At 35.6% G+C, this 15,994-nt stretch overlaps 2 protein-coding genes across 2 annotated transcripts; both read left to right on the top strand.

The window, feature by feature from the left end:
• The first annotated feature begins 356 nt into the window (after positions 1 to 356).
• LOC121877335 (stress response protein NST1-like) lies at positions 357 to 6,778 on the top strand. The gene is made up of 7 exons (XM_042383046.1): positions 357 to 501; positions 3,042 to 3,343; positions 3,884 to 3,959; positions 4,481 to 4,683; positions 4,879 to 5,059; positions 5,797 to 5,934; positions 6,616 to 6,778. The coding sequence occupies exons 2-7, from the start codon at positions 3,062 to 3,064 to the stop codon at positions 6,690 to 6,692; spliced, it is 957 nt and encodes a 318-aa protein (XP_042238980.1). The 5' UTR covers positions 357 to 501; positions 3,042 to 3,061; the 3' UTR covers positions 6,693 to 6,778.
• A 1,403-nt stretch (positions 6,779 to 8,181) lies between these two features.
• Positions 8,182 to 15,795, top strand: LOC121877329 (caspase-12-like). The gene is made up of 4 exons (XM_042383032.1): positions 8,182 to 8,303; positions 12,019 to 13,191; positions 14,912 to 15,070; positions 15,432 to 15,795. The coding sequence occupies exons 1-4, from the start codon at positions 8,288 to 8,290 to the stop codon at positions 15,644 to 15,646; spliced, it is 1,563 nt and encodes a 520-aa protein (XP_042238966.1). The 5' UTR covers positions 8,182 to 8,287; the 3' UTR covers positions 15,647 to 15,795.
• The last annotated feature ends 199 nt before the right edge of the window (positions 15,796 to 15,994 follow it).

The raw sequence follows: 15,994 nt of genomic DNA, 5'->3' as shown, positions 1-15,994 counted from the left end.
TTGTAGATATGTCCCCTCGTGTTGGTGGTGTATGACATAACAAAGGATGGCTCGGGTTCCTGTTTTCCATTCCCTTCACTAGTCTTTCTGGAGGTAGGGTTTCCATGCCTGTAGACAGTAATCCAGACTGAGACGAACTTAAGATTTGTACAGTTGAAGGAACATTTTCGTATCTATGTATTCGATGGCAGTTTTTATGAAAGCGTACCTGGCTATGTTCAGGGTTGGCACGTCGTGAGAAAGACTACCTAGGTATACTTACAGTTTCCTCCTGTGCTGAAACTATTGGTTTATACCTAAAAGAACAATATCATCCCTAAACTAAAAGTATGATACTTTAGGTTTTTGTTGTTGTTAGTGTGTTTACATTTCCACGTGACGGTGCCTGGCTAGTTTGTTATTTTACTTAACTTCTCTCAGTTCTACAAATACACAATCTTTCTCATTTTAGAGACCATTGATACCAAGATCAAGATATCAGTGACATCTTCAAAGGCTACGGTAGTGATTACTAGTAATGATTGTTCTATATCATCCAGTAGACTTAAGGCACTGCCCACACAAGTATACCCAAATATAGGTGTTAGTGGTGTTGTCTGTGGTCAAATTGTGGTTGTCAATGTTTTTCTAAGTGTTTTAGAAATAAATAGAAAGAAAAAACAAAAAAATATATATTTGGGTGTTTCGTCCCGCCCCATCCATAGCTAAACTTGGTTGAGTGCCTTTTGACTTTGGTATACAGTACTTATACTGTAGTGTGTACGCACATCCTGAACCAGTGTAAACTTGGATGATAATCTTACAGAATACGTATCCATTAATTTATCTATTAACAACTTAAGAATTACATGGACTGTTACTATATTAATTTATGATGCTTACACTCTAGCACCTCTACTTTTGACAAATTTGGTGGGCAGGGCATAAAGGATAAGGGAAATTGCGGGGTAAAACGCAATGGAAAAACTGATAATGGGGTGTGCCCATTTCGTCACCACATTTTTTTGCCCGTTTTGTCACCACTGATTTTACCCGTTTAGTCACCGCTTTCATTCCCATCACCATTTCAAGGGCAATACATTCCAGAAAATTCTTACATAATTAATACATCAATATATATGCTGTTGCTTGAGATAGAAAATAAACAAAATACTAGTTTACAAAATTTTATTCCAGAATTATGCCTCGGCATAATAATCCTGCAATCATCTCGCTTAAACAATATGTGAAAGACTAAAATTAAAAGAAAAAGAAAAAGAAATATTGTTATTACTCATGCAAGCTTGGAAGAAGACTGACAATCTTGTAGAAAATTAGAAGTGGTGATATTTTTTCTTTATATTCATCCCACAGCTTCCAGAGATGGACTTGTTTGTCATGATTTGCTTTTCTTGTGCACAATTTTAGCTTGTGCTCAGCAACTAGTTGTAATTGCAAATCAATGAAGAAGAAGAAATAATCACCCTCATTTGTTCAGTATTTTGTTTAATTACCAATGTCTAAATTGCTTTCTTTTTTAAATAATTAATATTCCTGTATAATGATAACACAATAATTCTGGAGTCATCTGTATACATGTGTAATTTCTATTTTGTTTATTTACCAGTGTTTTAATAATTTTCTTTATTAAATAATTGATATTCATGAATAATAATAACACAATAATTCTGGAGTCATCTGTATGCATGTGTAATTTCTATTCGTGTAAAATAATAACTTACAATTTATCACTCTAATACCAGTGACTGATGGTCTGTTAGTGGTAACAAAACAGATTTGGTATTGGTGACAAAATGAGATGTATCCCTGATAATATGTTTACCATATTTACCGTTAATAGTCCTCCAAAAAATCTGCTGAGTCACCGCATGTCGTCTGTTACATCCAACCCAGCCAGTCCGAGCACACACTCATGTCCACAAAAAACAAAATTACACCATGACGTTTCAACAAATTTGTCTTCATTGGTATACCAGATAACAAAACAAATACTTTCTGTTAAATAAGGCCGAAGATCCCGGGGCAGTCCTGGCAAGGAACTTGGGTAAAGTTAGGTAGGTTTCTCTGGTTGGTTAGGTCAGGTTCTATTAGGTTCTAGTAAATGTCGCCTCTTTTAAAATACTTAGTATAATGATCTCTTGATAAGAACACCTGTGGAAAAAATTAATAAAATCGAACAACTCCTTGTGGTGAATAACTGAAAGTACAATGATTTTCAATTGACGACAAACTGGCATAGTTGAGCTTTGTCGTTGTCATGTTTTTGCGATTTAGAGACTTATTTAAGTTTACAGACATTTTATATTTCAATATTCTGTAAGGCTTTTTATATATATATATGTACTGTGTATAATATATATATGTATGTATGTATATATATATATATATATATATATATATATATATATATATATATATATATATATATATATATATATATATATATATATATATATATATATATATATATATATATATATGTGTGTGTGTGTGTAGTCCCCAATTTCTTTATGTGGTAATACAGAATAACTAAGGGACATCTGTTAAGTTGTCTGCAAGGATTTTAAATGGTAGTTAAATGCATTATAAGAATACAGTACTATGTTAATCCACTATTACAGGTGACATGAACCAACCAATCCTTACCTAATTTTGATGAACTAATCTGACTTATCTTGATGGTGCTAGTTTAGGTCTGGTTAGATCATGTTAGGTTAATCATGGTTGATGCTGTGGAAGTTCTTGCCTGACCTGTTGTGCTTTGGTTGTTAGTGATATTTGTATTGTGTTATAAAGAAACAGTACTTAGTTGTGTTTAACAATGTTTAGTTACAATTATACTGAGCTGTTATGATCTGCTCTAACAATGTTTAGTTACAGTTATACTGAGCTGTAATACTATAATTTAGTTATATTTATGCTCTGCTGTGTGATAATGATACTTTATTTAGGTATACAGTACTTCTTTGCTGTAATGATATTTAGTTACATTTATGCTCGGTTGTAATAACTTTAAACTACAGTTAATGTCATTGTTCTAGAAACAGTTGAGCCTGGAAAAATGACGGGTGGCTGGGAAAATAAAGAATATGAAAATTGTGGAGACCCGAAGGAGGAAAGTGGCAATCAAGTTGACAGTGAAGTAGATGATAGTGATGATGGTGAAGTAGCTGAAGGTGATGGTAACAGTGAATTAGATGAAGGTGATGACAGTGAAGAAGATGGAGTGAATGAAGATGATGATGATGATGATGGAACCGAAGAAGATGAAGCTTTAGGCGAATCTGATGGTGATGAGGATTCTGAAGATAAAGATGAAGAAATGGAGGAAGAGGGTAGGCCAGTAAGTACTTGTATTAAAAATTGTAAGCATCACAAAGTCGCATTATCATTGGGCAGTCATCTGAACAAAATATCTTATTACTGTAGTTTATTGCTGTGATTAAACTCGTTTTAGTTCTGTGTGTCTGTCAATTCTGTCTCTTATCTTGAGTTCTCTTCCTTTTGTGTGTGTGTTTTTGTGTGTGTGTGTGTGTGTGTGTGTGTGGGGGAGAGCTAAAATGTAAAGTGTTCAAAAGCCTCAAGAAATATGATAGCAGATGTTGGTGTCTAATTTTCTGATGTCTGAAAATTTTAGGCATTACTTCCTGAAAGTTTGTGTGTTTCAATTACCATACCTACACAAGGTCTTCTTAATTGCTCTGTAGAAGTTAGTGTTCCCTGCTGTAAATGAGTTGTTTTCATTTCATTTTCTGATCAAATGGAATAGAAAGTGAACTTGTCTGTGTCTTGAGATAGTCATACACAAAAAGAGTAGAATCTCTCGAGTCCGTCTAGCTTGTCTTGAATCGGAAACTGTGTACAAATTTAATTTTTCTTTCAGAAGGGAATGAAAAGCAAACATATTGTATTTGAAGAAGATGAAGATTTAAAGAATCTACTCATTCCTGACACATTAGGTAAGTAGGAAAGTGTAGTAATACAATGCACAAATATCTTTGCAACAGTTTAATATAACAAATTATATACAGTATAGTCCTTTTAATGAATCACCTCTGTCACTAATTTTCAATAATGATAATGTTAAGAACTTACCATTGTTTTAACTTATGGCTTCTCAGTGCTTATCACATATTATCAACACTTTCAAATAGAAAATTGATTTTCAGTAAATGGTCTTTTATCCATATTGAATCAAACAATCTCAACCCCCTATTTTGGTATACTATACTTATATTCGAAATGGTTCAGGAGACCACAGTATTTGCATATGCCAACTGGTATAATTCCCATTTCATTTGTAATAATTATGTGACTTGGTGAGGTGTTACAATGATGGATATACGTAGTTATGATTTTTGGATGAGAGAAAAACTCTTAACAAGATTGGCTGTTTTAAATAACTATTTATGTGTTTTTTATTATTTATTATCTATCTACAGTGTATATATAGGAGGTACTCATAAATGTTATCTTAAAGTTAAGAGTAAGACAGTCCAGGATGAAGAGCCAGAAGAATCAGATTCAGATTCAGCTCCTGAAGAAGCCACCACCACTGTGGCAAAGGAACAGGCTGATATGGAAGACTTGAAGATAAAGAAAGAAATACAAAGACTCAAACTAAAAGCCAAGGAAGATAGAAAAAGGAAGCTAGAGAGAAACAAGCTCCAGCAGGCAGATAAGGTAAAGAGTGTTGGATTGTGTCCACTACCTACAGCTGCCTCTCAAAAACAATCAATAACATTCATGTCAAACTGATCTTTGATATTCACTTTCTGTGTATTTTTACTGAGAATGTTATTCCATTTTAATTTGTCCAACAATAATAAATGAGTTGAATTGTTTTGTATCCATTGACAATTTGTTTGTTTTTTTCAGCGGCGGCGCTTAGAAAAGTTGGAAATGAAACGATTACCCGAGAACCTGCTTGAAGCTGTAGTTGCAGAGCAGAAGACTCAAACCATACAGAAAGCAGCAATTCAAAAGAAAGAAGGAAATCATAAAAAATTTACTGATGATGATAATGATGTTGATGACCCAGTGGATGAAATCATTGATGGTGAGTGACCCTATGACTGAGAAGATGAATCTATTTCCTAATAAGCCCTAACACCATTAGGATAGGAGCCCTGTTCTAATCATTAGGACAAGGCTCCTAATGGATGCCAATCCTAATGTATAGGGCTAGGCTGATATCCTTTTGAAGTGAGTTGGTGTGACTGAAATATTTCAATGATCCCTCTTTTGTCTGGAATATTTGGGGAGAGGAGGGTCTAGATTAGCCAAAAGTCCAAACAATTGAAATCTAGAATAAAAAAAATGTGAGTTTATAGAAAAGTTTCCCCTTTTTAAGACATTGGCTCCCAGATGACCCCAGAGTGAGACACTATACAGTACAACATTCCAAATCAATGAACATTTTTTAAGCTATATTTAAACATTTTCTATCTTGACAAAACTGAAGTCTTATCTCTGAAAATTTTGTACTAACTATTTTTGGGGGACCTCGTTGTGGAAGTGGAATATCATAGCATAACACATTTTCTACTATGGTAAGAATGAATGCATGACATTGAATGAAAAGAAAATGTGTGTTTATATATTTACTCTTATTTCTGGATACGCAGCATGTCCGTGCTTTGCTGTCATTCCTTTGTTTAGCGATAATTTTGCTTAACGTTATGTTTTTCATGAACGTAACCCTATCATTTAATGAAGGATACCTGTACAAATAATGTTTCATGAATCTGAACAAGATTTTTTATAATGATTGTGATCCTGTGTTTTGCTTTATAGATGATTTTTTATCCTTGGAGCGTGGAGTTAAAGTACGGGCTTTGCAGCAGGAGACCAAAAAATACGCCTCCATTGCTGAGAAGGCAGCAGATTTCAGACAGAAAGCTCTCTATGGTAATAAATATAAAAGAATGGCAAGTATGTATCTAAAGAATTACTTTTCCCCTAAAAAAAATGTTTTCTTTAAATAAGATCATATAAATAATACTGAAGTAACTAGGATTTATTGGTTAGTCTAATTGCTGTGATTCAGATTTGAATTACAGTAATGGGAAAGTTTTTAATATTTTGAGATTAACTACCAAGTGGTGGTATCAGTAATAGAAGTAGAATTCATACTAGGGACTAAAAAACTTATGTTTCAAAAATTGGGTAATGAATTATTTTGAACATTTTAAATATTAATGAAGGTTGTTGGTAACCAGGTTATGTACAGTAGCTAAAACATCTATCTGTGCATACTTTGTGAGAAACAATATGAGACCATGGACGATAAATTTTGGTATATGAGGGCTGTCACTAGTCATACGTAAAATTTTGGAGCATATCAACCCCCACCTGCTCAGATAGTTGTTTTTAGCTACTGTACATGAAGGTAAATTAATGGTTTAACCCTTTTCAGCCTGAAATAAGATTCTGATTCTGATGCTAACAATTCCTAGATGTGTGTAAAGAAGCATACATATACCCTGTATAAAATTTTAAGAAGGGAATACTGTATCTGTGTTTGTCAGAGCAATTTTATTTTTAATCGTAATTTCAACATTTACCGTTTAAATTGTTTTTCAAACCATGTGATTAACGATAAGTTTGTTTCAGGTAAAGAACTGAATGAAATGAAGATAAAGCAAGTGAAAAGCGGGAAGATTGCTCTAGTCACAAGAAAATTAATATAACTTTGGTTTTTCTGTCTATCATCTGTGGCAACATTGATAAAAATTGTACTGTACTAAGTTTTGTTAAATATTCTTATAAATATAAACATATGTTTATTAATTATCCTTCAATAATTCATACTAATTAGGTTGTTAGTTATATAGATGATTAATTAATGTGTTATTTCAATAATTCTGTAGTTAATGATATTAAATTAGTTATTAATCTATCTAGTGATTTAGTTCATTATTTAATGGGTTATTTAGTTATATAGTTGGTTAATTAGTAATCTAGTTACCAAGTTCAGTGTGCCTATTCCTGCGGACGTCTTTGATTTTATTATCACAGGAGTAAAAACAGATGAGACTTGATAGTCCAGGTAATCTGGCCTCCAGCCCCAAGCACAGTTAACATGATCTAACCTCGACCCTGTCTGGTGGAGTGGCCATTAAGGGAGTTGGTCAAGATCTGAATCCCCCTTAAAGAGTCGTGGATATGCCCATGTCTGTTGTTGTAGGAGTCAGGAGCTGTTGTCTTGTGATTAATACTGATGGTAGAAGAATTTCCTTGTATTATTTGATGACTATTTCCTCTATTAAATCCTTCAGAGCTTGGAAAAACAAAGGAGGTTTGCATGTCCACATGGAGGATCAGAACACACACACCGTCAGTAAAGTGTCTTAATCATTCTATGCAGGTAATCATTTATTTGTGTTTTTTATAAGGCTTTCAGTGTACAGTACACAGTCTGTTTCTCTTGTTGTATTGCTACTCATAACTTCTCCATCAGCAAAAAGTGTATTGAAAAAGTAAACATTTTTATTAATTTTTTTCTTAATGTACAGTACTTGTAATTACCTATAAATATGAACAAAGTATTAAACAAAGTCTTTTCCATTGTCTTAATAAAACAACATCATTTGTAGTGGACACATGTAGCAGCCTCCATTTTATACCAATTTGATTGGTTCTTTGGCTAGGAATCACAATTAGGTAATCACCCAACCTCTTTTGTTGTTATAATGTTATTACTGCACCTCAACAACTAAGGTCTTTAATTGCTTAACAAGGTTAGTAATACACCATTCAAACAACAATTAAAAATAGTGAGAGATAGAACTGTGTGTAACCGATCTTCAAAAAAGTAAACAAACATTATGCAACCATGATGTACTGTACTTGGGATTTAATGCATTCTCTCATACAGCCATTCATCGTTTCCCCGGTAATGATTTTTATATAAATTTTTTTTCAAGAGTACGCAATCACTCGTGATATAAAACCTTAAAGGATTGGTAAAAACTGCTCGAGAATGTTTAAGAGTGGAGGACTGTGGTCGTGAACCCTCAGATATGCGGATGGTACTCTGATAGATTTATATATTTACTGTGTTATCGGTAAAACTAAATCAGATAAAGTGCTTTGTTGGGAATTAGCAAAGATAACATAATCAATTTTAATAATCAGGGATTTTTTGTTTGATAATATAGATAAGTCTAAGCATTCTTTATATGGCTTAATAGTGGTGTAGTTGGTAGGAGTGAGTGAAGTTTGTGGGAGCACTAACTTAGAACCCTGCTGTTCAACAAAGGTCTTGTTTAGTCTACCATTCAAAATGGAGTTGGATGAAAGTAAGTTCATCAAAAAGAAATACAGTACTTGTGTATTTGTAGGTGTAAGTGGAAGTTAACCCTGTTACTGGCTCAGTGAAAGACTTGTAAGTATTTATTATTTATCATTAATTGCTGATGATTCTTATGTGTACAATATTCTATTATGGACGATGGTGTCAGACCTCTGTGTCTAAGTCTCCACTTGCTGGACGATAATTAGTACTGAATTAGGCAAACTAGTGGTGCATTGTGTCCCTTACTATACAACGTGGACCAGACGTCCCTTGCCCCTAGAGCATCAAACCTCCAATTCCTATACCTCTGGGATATTAGTGACTTCGAATTTAACTGCAAACAAAAATGTCCTTTTAAGAGCTCTGATAAAATTTTTGGTTTCATTATACATTTATTCTCATTACCTTTTGTTAAATAAAACAAAGTTTGCCACTTGTATCACACTGGATAATTCACATTGACTTTTTTCAGAATGATTGAATTATAATTACGGTATCTAATGAACAGTAATTTTTTAACAATAAGAAAATCCTCTCTTTACTAGGCCTATTTGTGAAAGTTGTGAACAGTTCCATAAATATAAGACAATGTTCAGAGAGATTATACAATCAAGTGATGGTAAATTAATGTATTTTATTTTTCTCAGTAAGTCTTTGTTCGTTGTGAAAAAGCTGAATAATTTCAACTGTCACCGCTCAATAAAGTTCGTAGCAAGCAACAAAGAACAGACCAACCTCCAGAATAGGATTTCAGGCGTTGAATGAGGTTGGGAGGGGTCTATACATCGGGGCCTTAAGGCCAGGAGGCATGATCAAAACAAATATTTACAAGTCAACCCTTGGTGTCATGTATCACAGGCAGGGTAGGCATCGCTCCCTGTATAGTCTGAATGTTAGTAAACCAAATTAAAAATCTACAGCAAGCTGGCGGGGATATACAATTGTTATACTACTGATACTGTACTGAAAAACGCTGGATATCAACCTAATTTATGAATATGAGTCAGTGAAACAAACTTTCATGAGGGTAAAATTAAAGTTTCACACAAGAAATTTAGTGATTGTAAGTTTCAAGACCCATTATTAGCTTTTCATTTTCCACATGTTACATATTCTTAATGGAGTTCCTTAACTTCTTTTCTTACTCATGACACTTGTGTCTTTTCTGAACAAAGGCATCAGGCTCAGTTATTGTGAATATTCTTAAGCATGTTGGTAACAAAATGCACATCCAGCAGTGATCTTTTATTTAGTTTAAATTCTTTTTAGCTATTTCTCTTCACCATTGAGGTCAGCATGTATGGTCTACTGTTGGGTCAGAGTTAGCGGGAGTTGTGATAATACACTATCTGGTTCCCTGATAAGAGGTGTGTACACACTGATCCGATAATCAGTATTAAATCAATAAGCAGTATCTCTCATGGTCTAGTTCAAAGTTGTTTTGTTATGTCACGCGAGAGCATTTATTGTAACACACACAGGTGGATAATAATACTATGTATATTGTGTAATAGATGTTCTACACATTTTAATATACACCAATTTATATGAAACATTTATATGTTACTTTGGTGTTTAGGCAGTAAGAAGTAACAAACTTCAATTAAAAATTATTAATTTTAAAGATTATTAGGACACAATAATAAGAACACTGTATATTAATAATAATAATAATCACATTAATTATAATAATGATGATAATACAGTGTAGTAATAATAAAAATAATTTAACCTTATAAAATATACAAAGGACATTTTATAATATTTACATGTAACTAACAGGCTTTATATGGCAAGGACTATTGTATGGGTCAGATGCGTGGACACTTTCGACAGACACCAGAAAGAGGTTGGAGGCTTTTGAAATGTGGTGTTATTGGTGGATGCTAAGAATAAGCTACATCGACAGGAAAACAAATGAAAAAGTAATAAGATTAGCCAAAACTTCAAGAGAAATACACAGAAAAAAAAACTGAGATAATTTGGTCATACATACAGTAATTGGGGATGATGGGATGATAACAGAAATATTAGTGGGCAAAGTTGAGGGTAGGAGAGTCAAGGGAAGGCAAAGACTGAGATGGCTGACTAAAATTAAAACCTGGGTCCCCAGAGAGATACAAAATCTTGGAAGATTTGTGAAAACAACCCAAGAACGTTTAGAATGGAGGACTATGGTCCCCAACATTCAGATATGAGGCCGGTACAGTATTATGATTGAACATCGTACATGCAGATTTCACACACAGTATAATCTGGGTTGAGTAATGTACTAAAAAATGGCCACTTCTGTTAGAGTGATAACTGATAGAATATTTATATTTGCCTTATTTACCTAATAGCCACCCAAACTAGAGGTGGCCATGCTGAGAGAAGGAGGCCATTGGCCTGTGTATGATTCCTCCATTGTTCTTGATAATTTTGTCAAGGGCTATTTGAAGCCCAATGAGCTTGAAGTCATGTCTCCTCGTGCTAGTGGTGCATGATGCTTTTGTCAAGTTTTGGATCTGTTTGTCATATTTGGGGAATGGGTTTCGAGTTACAAATCATATACAAGTAACATAGTGATACAAATAAGATATATAATAACTATATGGGGAAAAGCTCAAACTACAGTGCATTTCAACATAGTGACAGTGCAAGAAGTAGTATTTACTGGGAGTGAATACACTGGTTTATTACAAGTTATTGATAAGTTTTACAATGGTTGGGACTGGGCTGTTCTTATAGCGATCAGTTCGTGCACTTATGGGCTGGATGCGGTTGTGGTGTCGAACAGCAATTCTCGGGCTAGGGATCTCAGGTGGTAGTAGGAGCCGGTGTCGAGGATGGTGTAGAAGCTTCTTACCAAATTTGCAGATGAGGTTGTGGTGATGGTCAGTGAGAGTCGAAAGGGTCAGTGTGTTGAGCGCTTCTTGATATGTGGAGTAGGAAGGGGAGAGAATGATCTTGCATGCCCTCTTTTGCACTTTTTCGAGGTATTTACGTTATGTGGCATTTAGGGAGGAAGACCAGGTAGGGGAGGCATAGGTGAGCTTGGGAAGTATGAATGTTGTGTAAACACTGAGGAGCTCGGGTGCAGGAACTCCGAGGGACTTGAGTCGGCGGAGGAGGTGGAGACGGAAACTGGAGGATTTGACAGCTTTATTGACCCGGGGTACACGCACATTTGTCCACACACACTTTCGAACTCTGATATAAGATTATATAACCTCATAAAATGGACAATAATTTCATATATTTTATAATATCTTATATATTTGTTATTTTTTTCGTTTTTTTTATTTATTCCTTTTTATGGCGGTTAAAGTTGATGGAGATGCTTATTATGGATACACACATCTATACTGTTCCTTATCAGGTCTCACTATCTGTCCATGTTTAGTGTCTGAGCTTGAAGTAATACCAGGTAGTAATTTGTTCAGTGTCCACTACTGTCACTGTATAACAAGAATCACTGTACATTGTCCTTAATATTCATGTTGTAAGAACTAGCTTTCCCTTATGTAAGTTTCATTGCACTATAATACTGATTTATGCCCTAGCATTTATTACTACTGGTACTTAATAGTAATGAAAATATATGCATAAAAGATCTGATTAAATTTGGAACCTATATATACTCTGTAATGCTATGACTTGTTCACTTTATTGGCAATGACTTTTTTTTTTTTTTAGACATAATATGTGTGTCATCTTACTCCTGTACTTTACCGCAGGTGACGGGAATATTGTGCCGAGAAATAGGAAACCTTCATATGTCATCAAATGGCCGGACATTCCTCACAGCAAATTAGTGACGCTACTCTTTCTCTTGGACAATGGTGACAAGACCACAGGCAGCATGGACACATACCGCAAATGGAATATTGGCGCTTCACTTGAGGCCAAAGAAGCTTTCCTCTCGGTTTTAAAGGCTAATAAATATAGTTTTTGGCAAGTTCTGGAGGTGTTGCGTAGACGTGTCAAGGAGCTGGTGCAGTATCCATTCATAAGACTGGAGGGAGATACTGAGGCTGCTAATAGAGCTGTGAGAAAGCAGGACGAGTATCTCTTGACCATGGTTGAGGCCTGCCGATACCTACATATTGACTGCTTCAACCTTGAGAACAAGATCAAGAAAGTCCAGGAAAAATTGTTCCTTTCGGAAGAGGAAAAGATGGGAAAATTCTTTTTATATGCTGAAAATTTACAGATGAAGCACATATGTGACAGTTTAACACCCAGCCTTGTCTGCCAACTACTGGATGTTTTGAAGAGAGACAAGAACCTCAGTAAACTGATCGACAAAAGTATAGATGTTCCTCTAGATAAACTGAACAAGATTGAGGGACTGAAGGAGGCCTTATTCTTCTATATGATAAGGGTCTTAGAGGATAATGAGAAACTGAACCGTTTGTACACTGGCAAACTACAGGAACTCCTGAATAAAGTGAACAAAGAAACCAAAGATGAGCATGAACAGCGCACTATTATGACGATAGTCAACGCCCTAGATGTATATCCCATACAAGGTCGACCGGCCGGCCACTGTGTCGTGTTCTGCGTTACTAAGGACAGGGAAGGGTCACAAGGGGAAATAAACAAAGTCAAAAGGGTTTTCAGTGATTCTTTGGGCTATACAGTCCATATTGAGAAAGATCCAACATACAAGACTTTGGAGGAATATAGGAAGACGCTACAGAAGCAGAAATATCACTTCTATGACTCCATCGTGTTCTGGTTCATGGCACACGGCACCGAAACCAACATCAAGCTGGCCGACGGCTATAGATACAAGAGGATGGATATCATTGACAGTTTCTCCAGGCTGGATAACTTCAGGAAGAAACCAAAGATCTTCTTCATGACTTCTTGTCGAGGCCGTGCAACAATTTCTATTAGAGAGAAAGGTGAGTGTTGTTCTAACTGGTGTTTGACATGGTTAACACCACTTTTCTTATGGGGGAAAAAGTTATTAATATAACATTCCTAACTGTTGATTTTGACAACTGTTAAAGCCAGTCATGTGATCTTTGTTCTGTCATGGTGGTTACAGTTCTTTTAAAACAAGAAAATCGAACCAACCAAACCTATCTTAACAATATTTAATGTAACATAACTGATATACAGTATATTTAAAGCCTTTAGGCTGGGTAAGTAATGTTAGCAAAGGTTAGGTTGGGTAGGGAAGATTTGTTTTGCTTGGTTCATTTTGCTTGTTATAAAAGATGGTTTGTACAGTTTTCACCAAAAATAAATCTGGAAATTGTCAAGTTTGATAAAATAGAAGACGATAAATAGAATATCATTTCCTTTAAGATGTTTTTGTAAAAGAAATGTGATAGGTTAAAATCGACTGATATACAGATTAGTATTTTGACAATACTTTATATTATACAGTTTATAGGCACAACAAGTCTGGTGTGTTCCATCAAAATGATGCAACAGAAAATAAAAATCACGTCATGGTGTCCTTGATGATTTTTTTTTCATTTTCTTCCATGTGTAATACAGTACTACCTGTCACTTACCTGATCTCGACTCCACAATCACGTCATAATAGATAAACAAAACTATACCTGACAGTCACAAGCCTGTTATCTCATGACCAGCTTTAGACAAATAATTATGACTGTCATAATAGTCACCTGTCACTTGTTAGGGTTTGTTGTGCGGGTCCTCTCTGCCGTGTGGTCTGATATTATCCCTTTAATATCTGTACATCACGAATCATCAGAGGCAGACAAATCTTTAGTGTTCCTTTATTAGTTAGGTTAAGTTACATTACATTTGATTAGGTTAGGTTTGTTCTGGACTAGAGTTTTGGACCTATTTATAGCCTTAAGTGTTTGTTTGTTTTTCTTTTGTTTTATTTGTGCGTGTGTGTGTACTGAAGATACAGTATATATATGTATATATGCATCAGGGCCTGGCGGGCGAAAATTTAATAAAAATTATATATAAAAATAATAATATTAACCATAAATAAATACAAAAAACGAAAAAATAAATCGAGTGAGAAATGATATACAGTATGTATGTTGTGTTGTCAATAGTAAGAGAAACAATTGAGACCCTGCAATTGTGTGTAAATGAGGCAGAAAGACAGATCAGCAACCTGGGACTTGGTCACAATTTTTGTGATGCCATATGGCAGCAGGGTCTACCATTAGACAATACATTATGCTTCCGATATCTTCCCAGGTGGTAGTACCTCCCTGTTTGGTAGCTGCCTACTACCTACTACTTAGTGTTCCTTGTAACTCATTAACAAATATCTTTCTCATGTGATGTTGTGCTGGACTACTCTATCTGGACTGTCTTCATCTTTATGTTCATCCATGTTAGTTACAATGGGTGATGGAGGTGGTGGACGCCAGCAATTATTTTCTTAATGTGAAGTGTATTACCCCCAAGAAATTGCGTGTCTAATTATTTATATCCACTGGTTTTCTTGCATCCCTTTATCCACCTCCTTTCTTAATATCCACATGCCCAGTTAGATATTGTGAGAATATCGACATTTCTACATGTTATGCATTTCAAACCATCCACTGAGCTCCATACCATCACTTGAGTGATTGTCTACCTAGAGTCGTATATATTCTACAATAATTTTCTCCTTCCGAGGCGGCGTGCGGGTGGCGGTGGACGGTTCCCACGAGGGACAGACTTACTCAGTCATCCCTGAGCAGTGTTGTAATATCACTGCCGTCTACTACCAGATGGACCGCATCATCGCCAGCGCCACCCTCCCCGAGCATTACGCCTTCAGACTCCCTGATGGAGGTGAGTGTTGCTGTTTGGACCGAAGAGGATGGTTTGTGAGGTCATGTTTGTGTTACGGCATAAAATAAAACAATTGTACTTTTTGTTTGTCAGTTTTAGTTTTTCTTTCTTAAAATCCCCCAAAAGTCAGATTTATGACATACTTCAACAAAAATACATACACTTGTTTACTGTGCAGGCAAACTGTCGGGTGGATGACCCCCCCACACACTCCAACTCTCCAGATATATACCAAGTAATCTTAACCTAATCGAGCTGAGCTTAGATTAATATTGATCACAATAACTGATAAAAAGTAACCTTTAAGCAGCTTTCTGTGGTGTCAAGGTTATCCTGTAATGCTCCTGTTTCCCTCCTTCAGGTTCAGTGTATGTGGATACTGTGTGTCGTCTTCTAGAGCAGCACCGCGGCCACAACTTCACACAGGTGCTGGAGAGAGTCTGTAACAAGATACATCAGATTCTCTTCTCCTGCCATGAAAAATTCCCGGGTGAGGCCAAGCAGGCGTGTTACTATGAGAGCACCTTCCAGAAGACCTTCATTGTGCCCGGGACTCCTAAAGCCACATATTACTAACACCTCCTGCACCCACTTACTGACATTTCCTCAGTACACCTGTTGCTAGAACTCCTGAAGGAAAATAATTGTGAGGCTTTGTGAGGAAGAGAAGGTAAATTCTCCGGATATAAATTGTTGTTTGGAGTTTATTAAAAACTTGTACTGTTGACTTGTTACTGGAAATCCTGAGGGTAGGTTCTGCAAAGGTATTCAGTGGGAACTCATTGCCGAAAATTATCGAGGAAATTTATCCCCCTTCCTTTCCCTATATCCTCCTCCCTTCCCATTTTTCCCTTTATCTCCCTCTTCCCCTTTATCCCCCTTTCTTACCCTTTATTCCCTTCCATCCCCATTTCTTACCCTATA

The sequence above is a fragment of the Homarus americanus genome, unplaced genomic scaffold, assembly GCF_018991925.1.
Source record: "Homarus americanus isolate GMGI-L3 unplaced genomic scaffold, GMGI_Hamer_2.0 scaffold33468, whole genome shotgun sequence".
In the NCBI taxonomy this organism is placed as follows: domain Eukaryota; kingdom Metazoa; phylum Arthropoda; class Malacostraca; order Decapoda; family Nephropidae; genus Homarus; species Homarus americanus.
Note: the sequence above shows the minus strand (reverse complement) of the source record. Positions and strands in the feature narration are given on the sequence as shown.

Bases quoted from the DNA above. Each gene is read 5' to 3' on its own strand.
- LOC121877329 (XM_042383032.1), top strand. The intron at 13,192-14,911 runs GTGAGTGTTGTT...TCTCCTTCCGAG, and splicing joins AATTTCTATTAGAGAGAAAG to GCGGCGTGCGGGTGGCGGTG. The intron at 15,071-15,431 runs GTGAGTGTTGCT...TCCCTCCTTCAG, and splicing joins CTTCAGACTCCCTGATGGAG to GTTCAGTGTATGTGGATACT.
- LOC121877335 (XM_042383046.1), top strand. From the start codon at position 3,062: ATGACGGGTGGCTGGGAAAATAAAGAATATGAAAATTGTGGAGACCCG. The intron at 3,344-3,883 runs GTAAGTACTTGT...TTTTTCTTTCAG, and splicing joins TGGAGGAAGAGGGTAGGCCA to AAGGGAATGAAAAGCAAACA. The intron at 4,684-4,878 runs GTAAAGAGTGTT...TGTTTTTTTCAG, and splicing joins AGCTCCAGCAGGCAGATAAG to CGGCGGCGCTTAGAAAAGTT.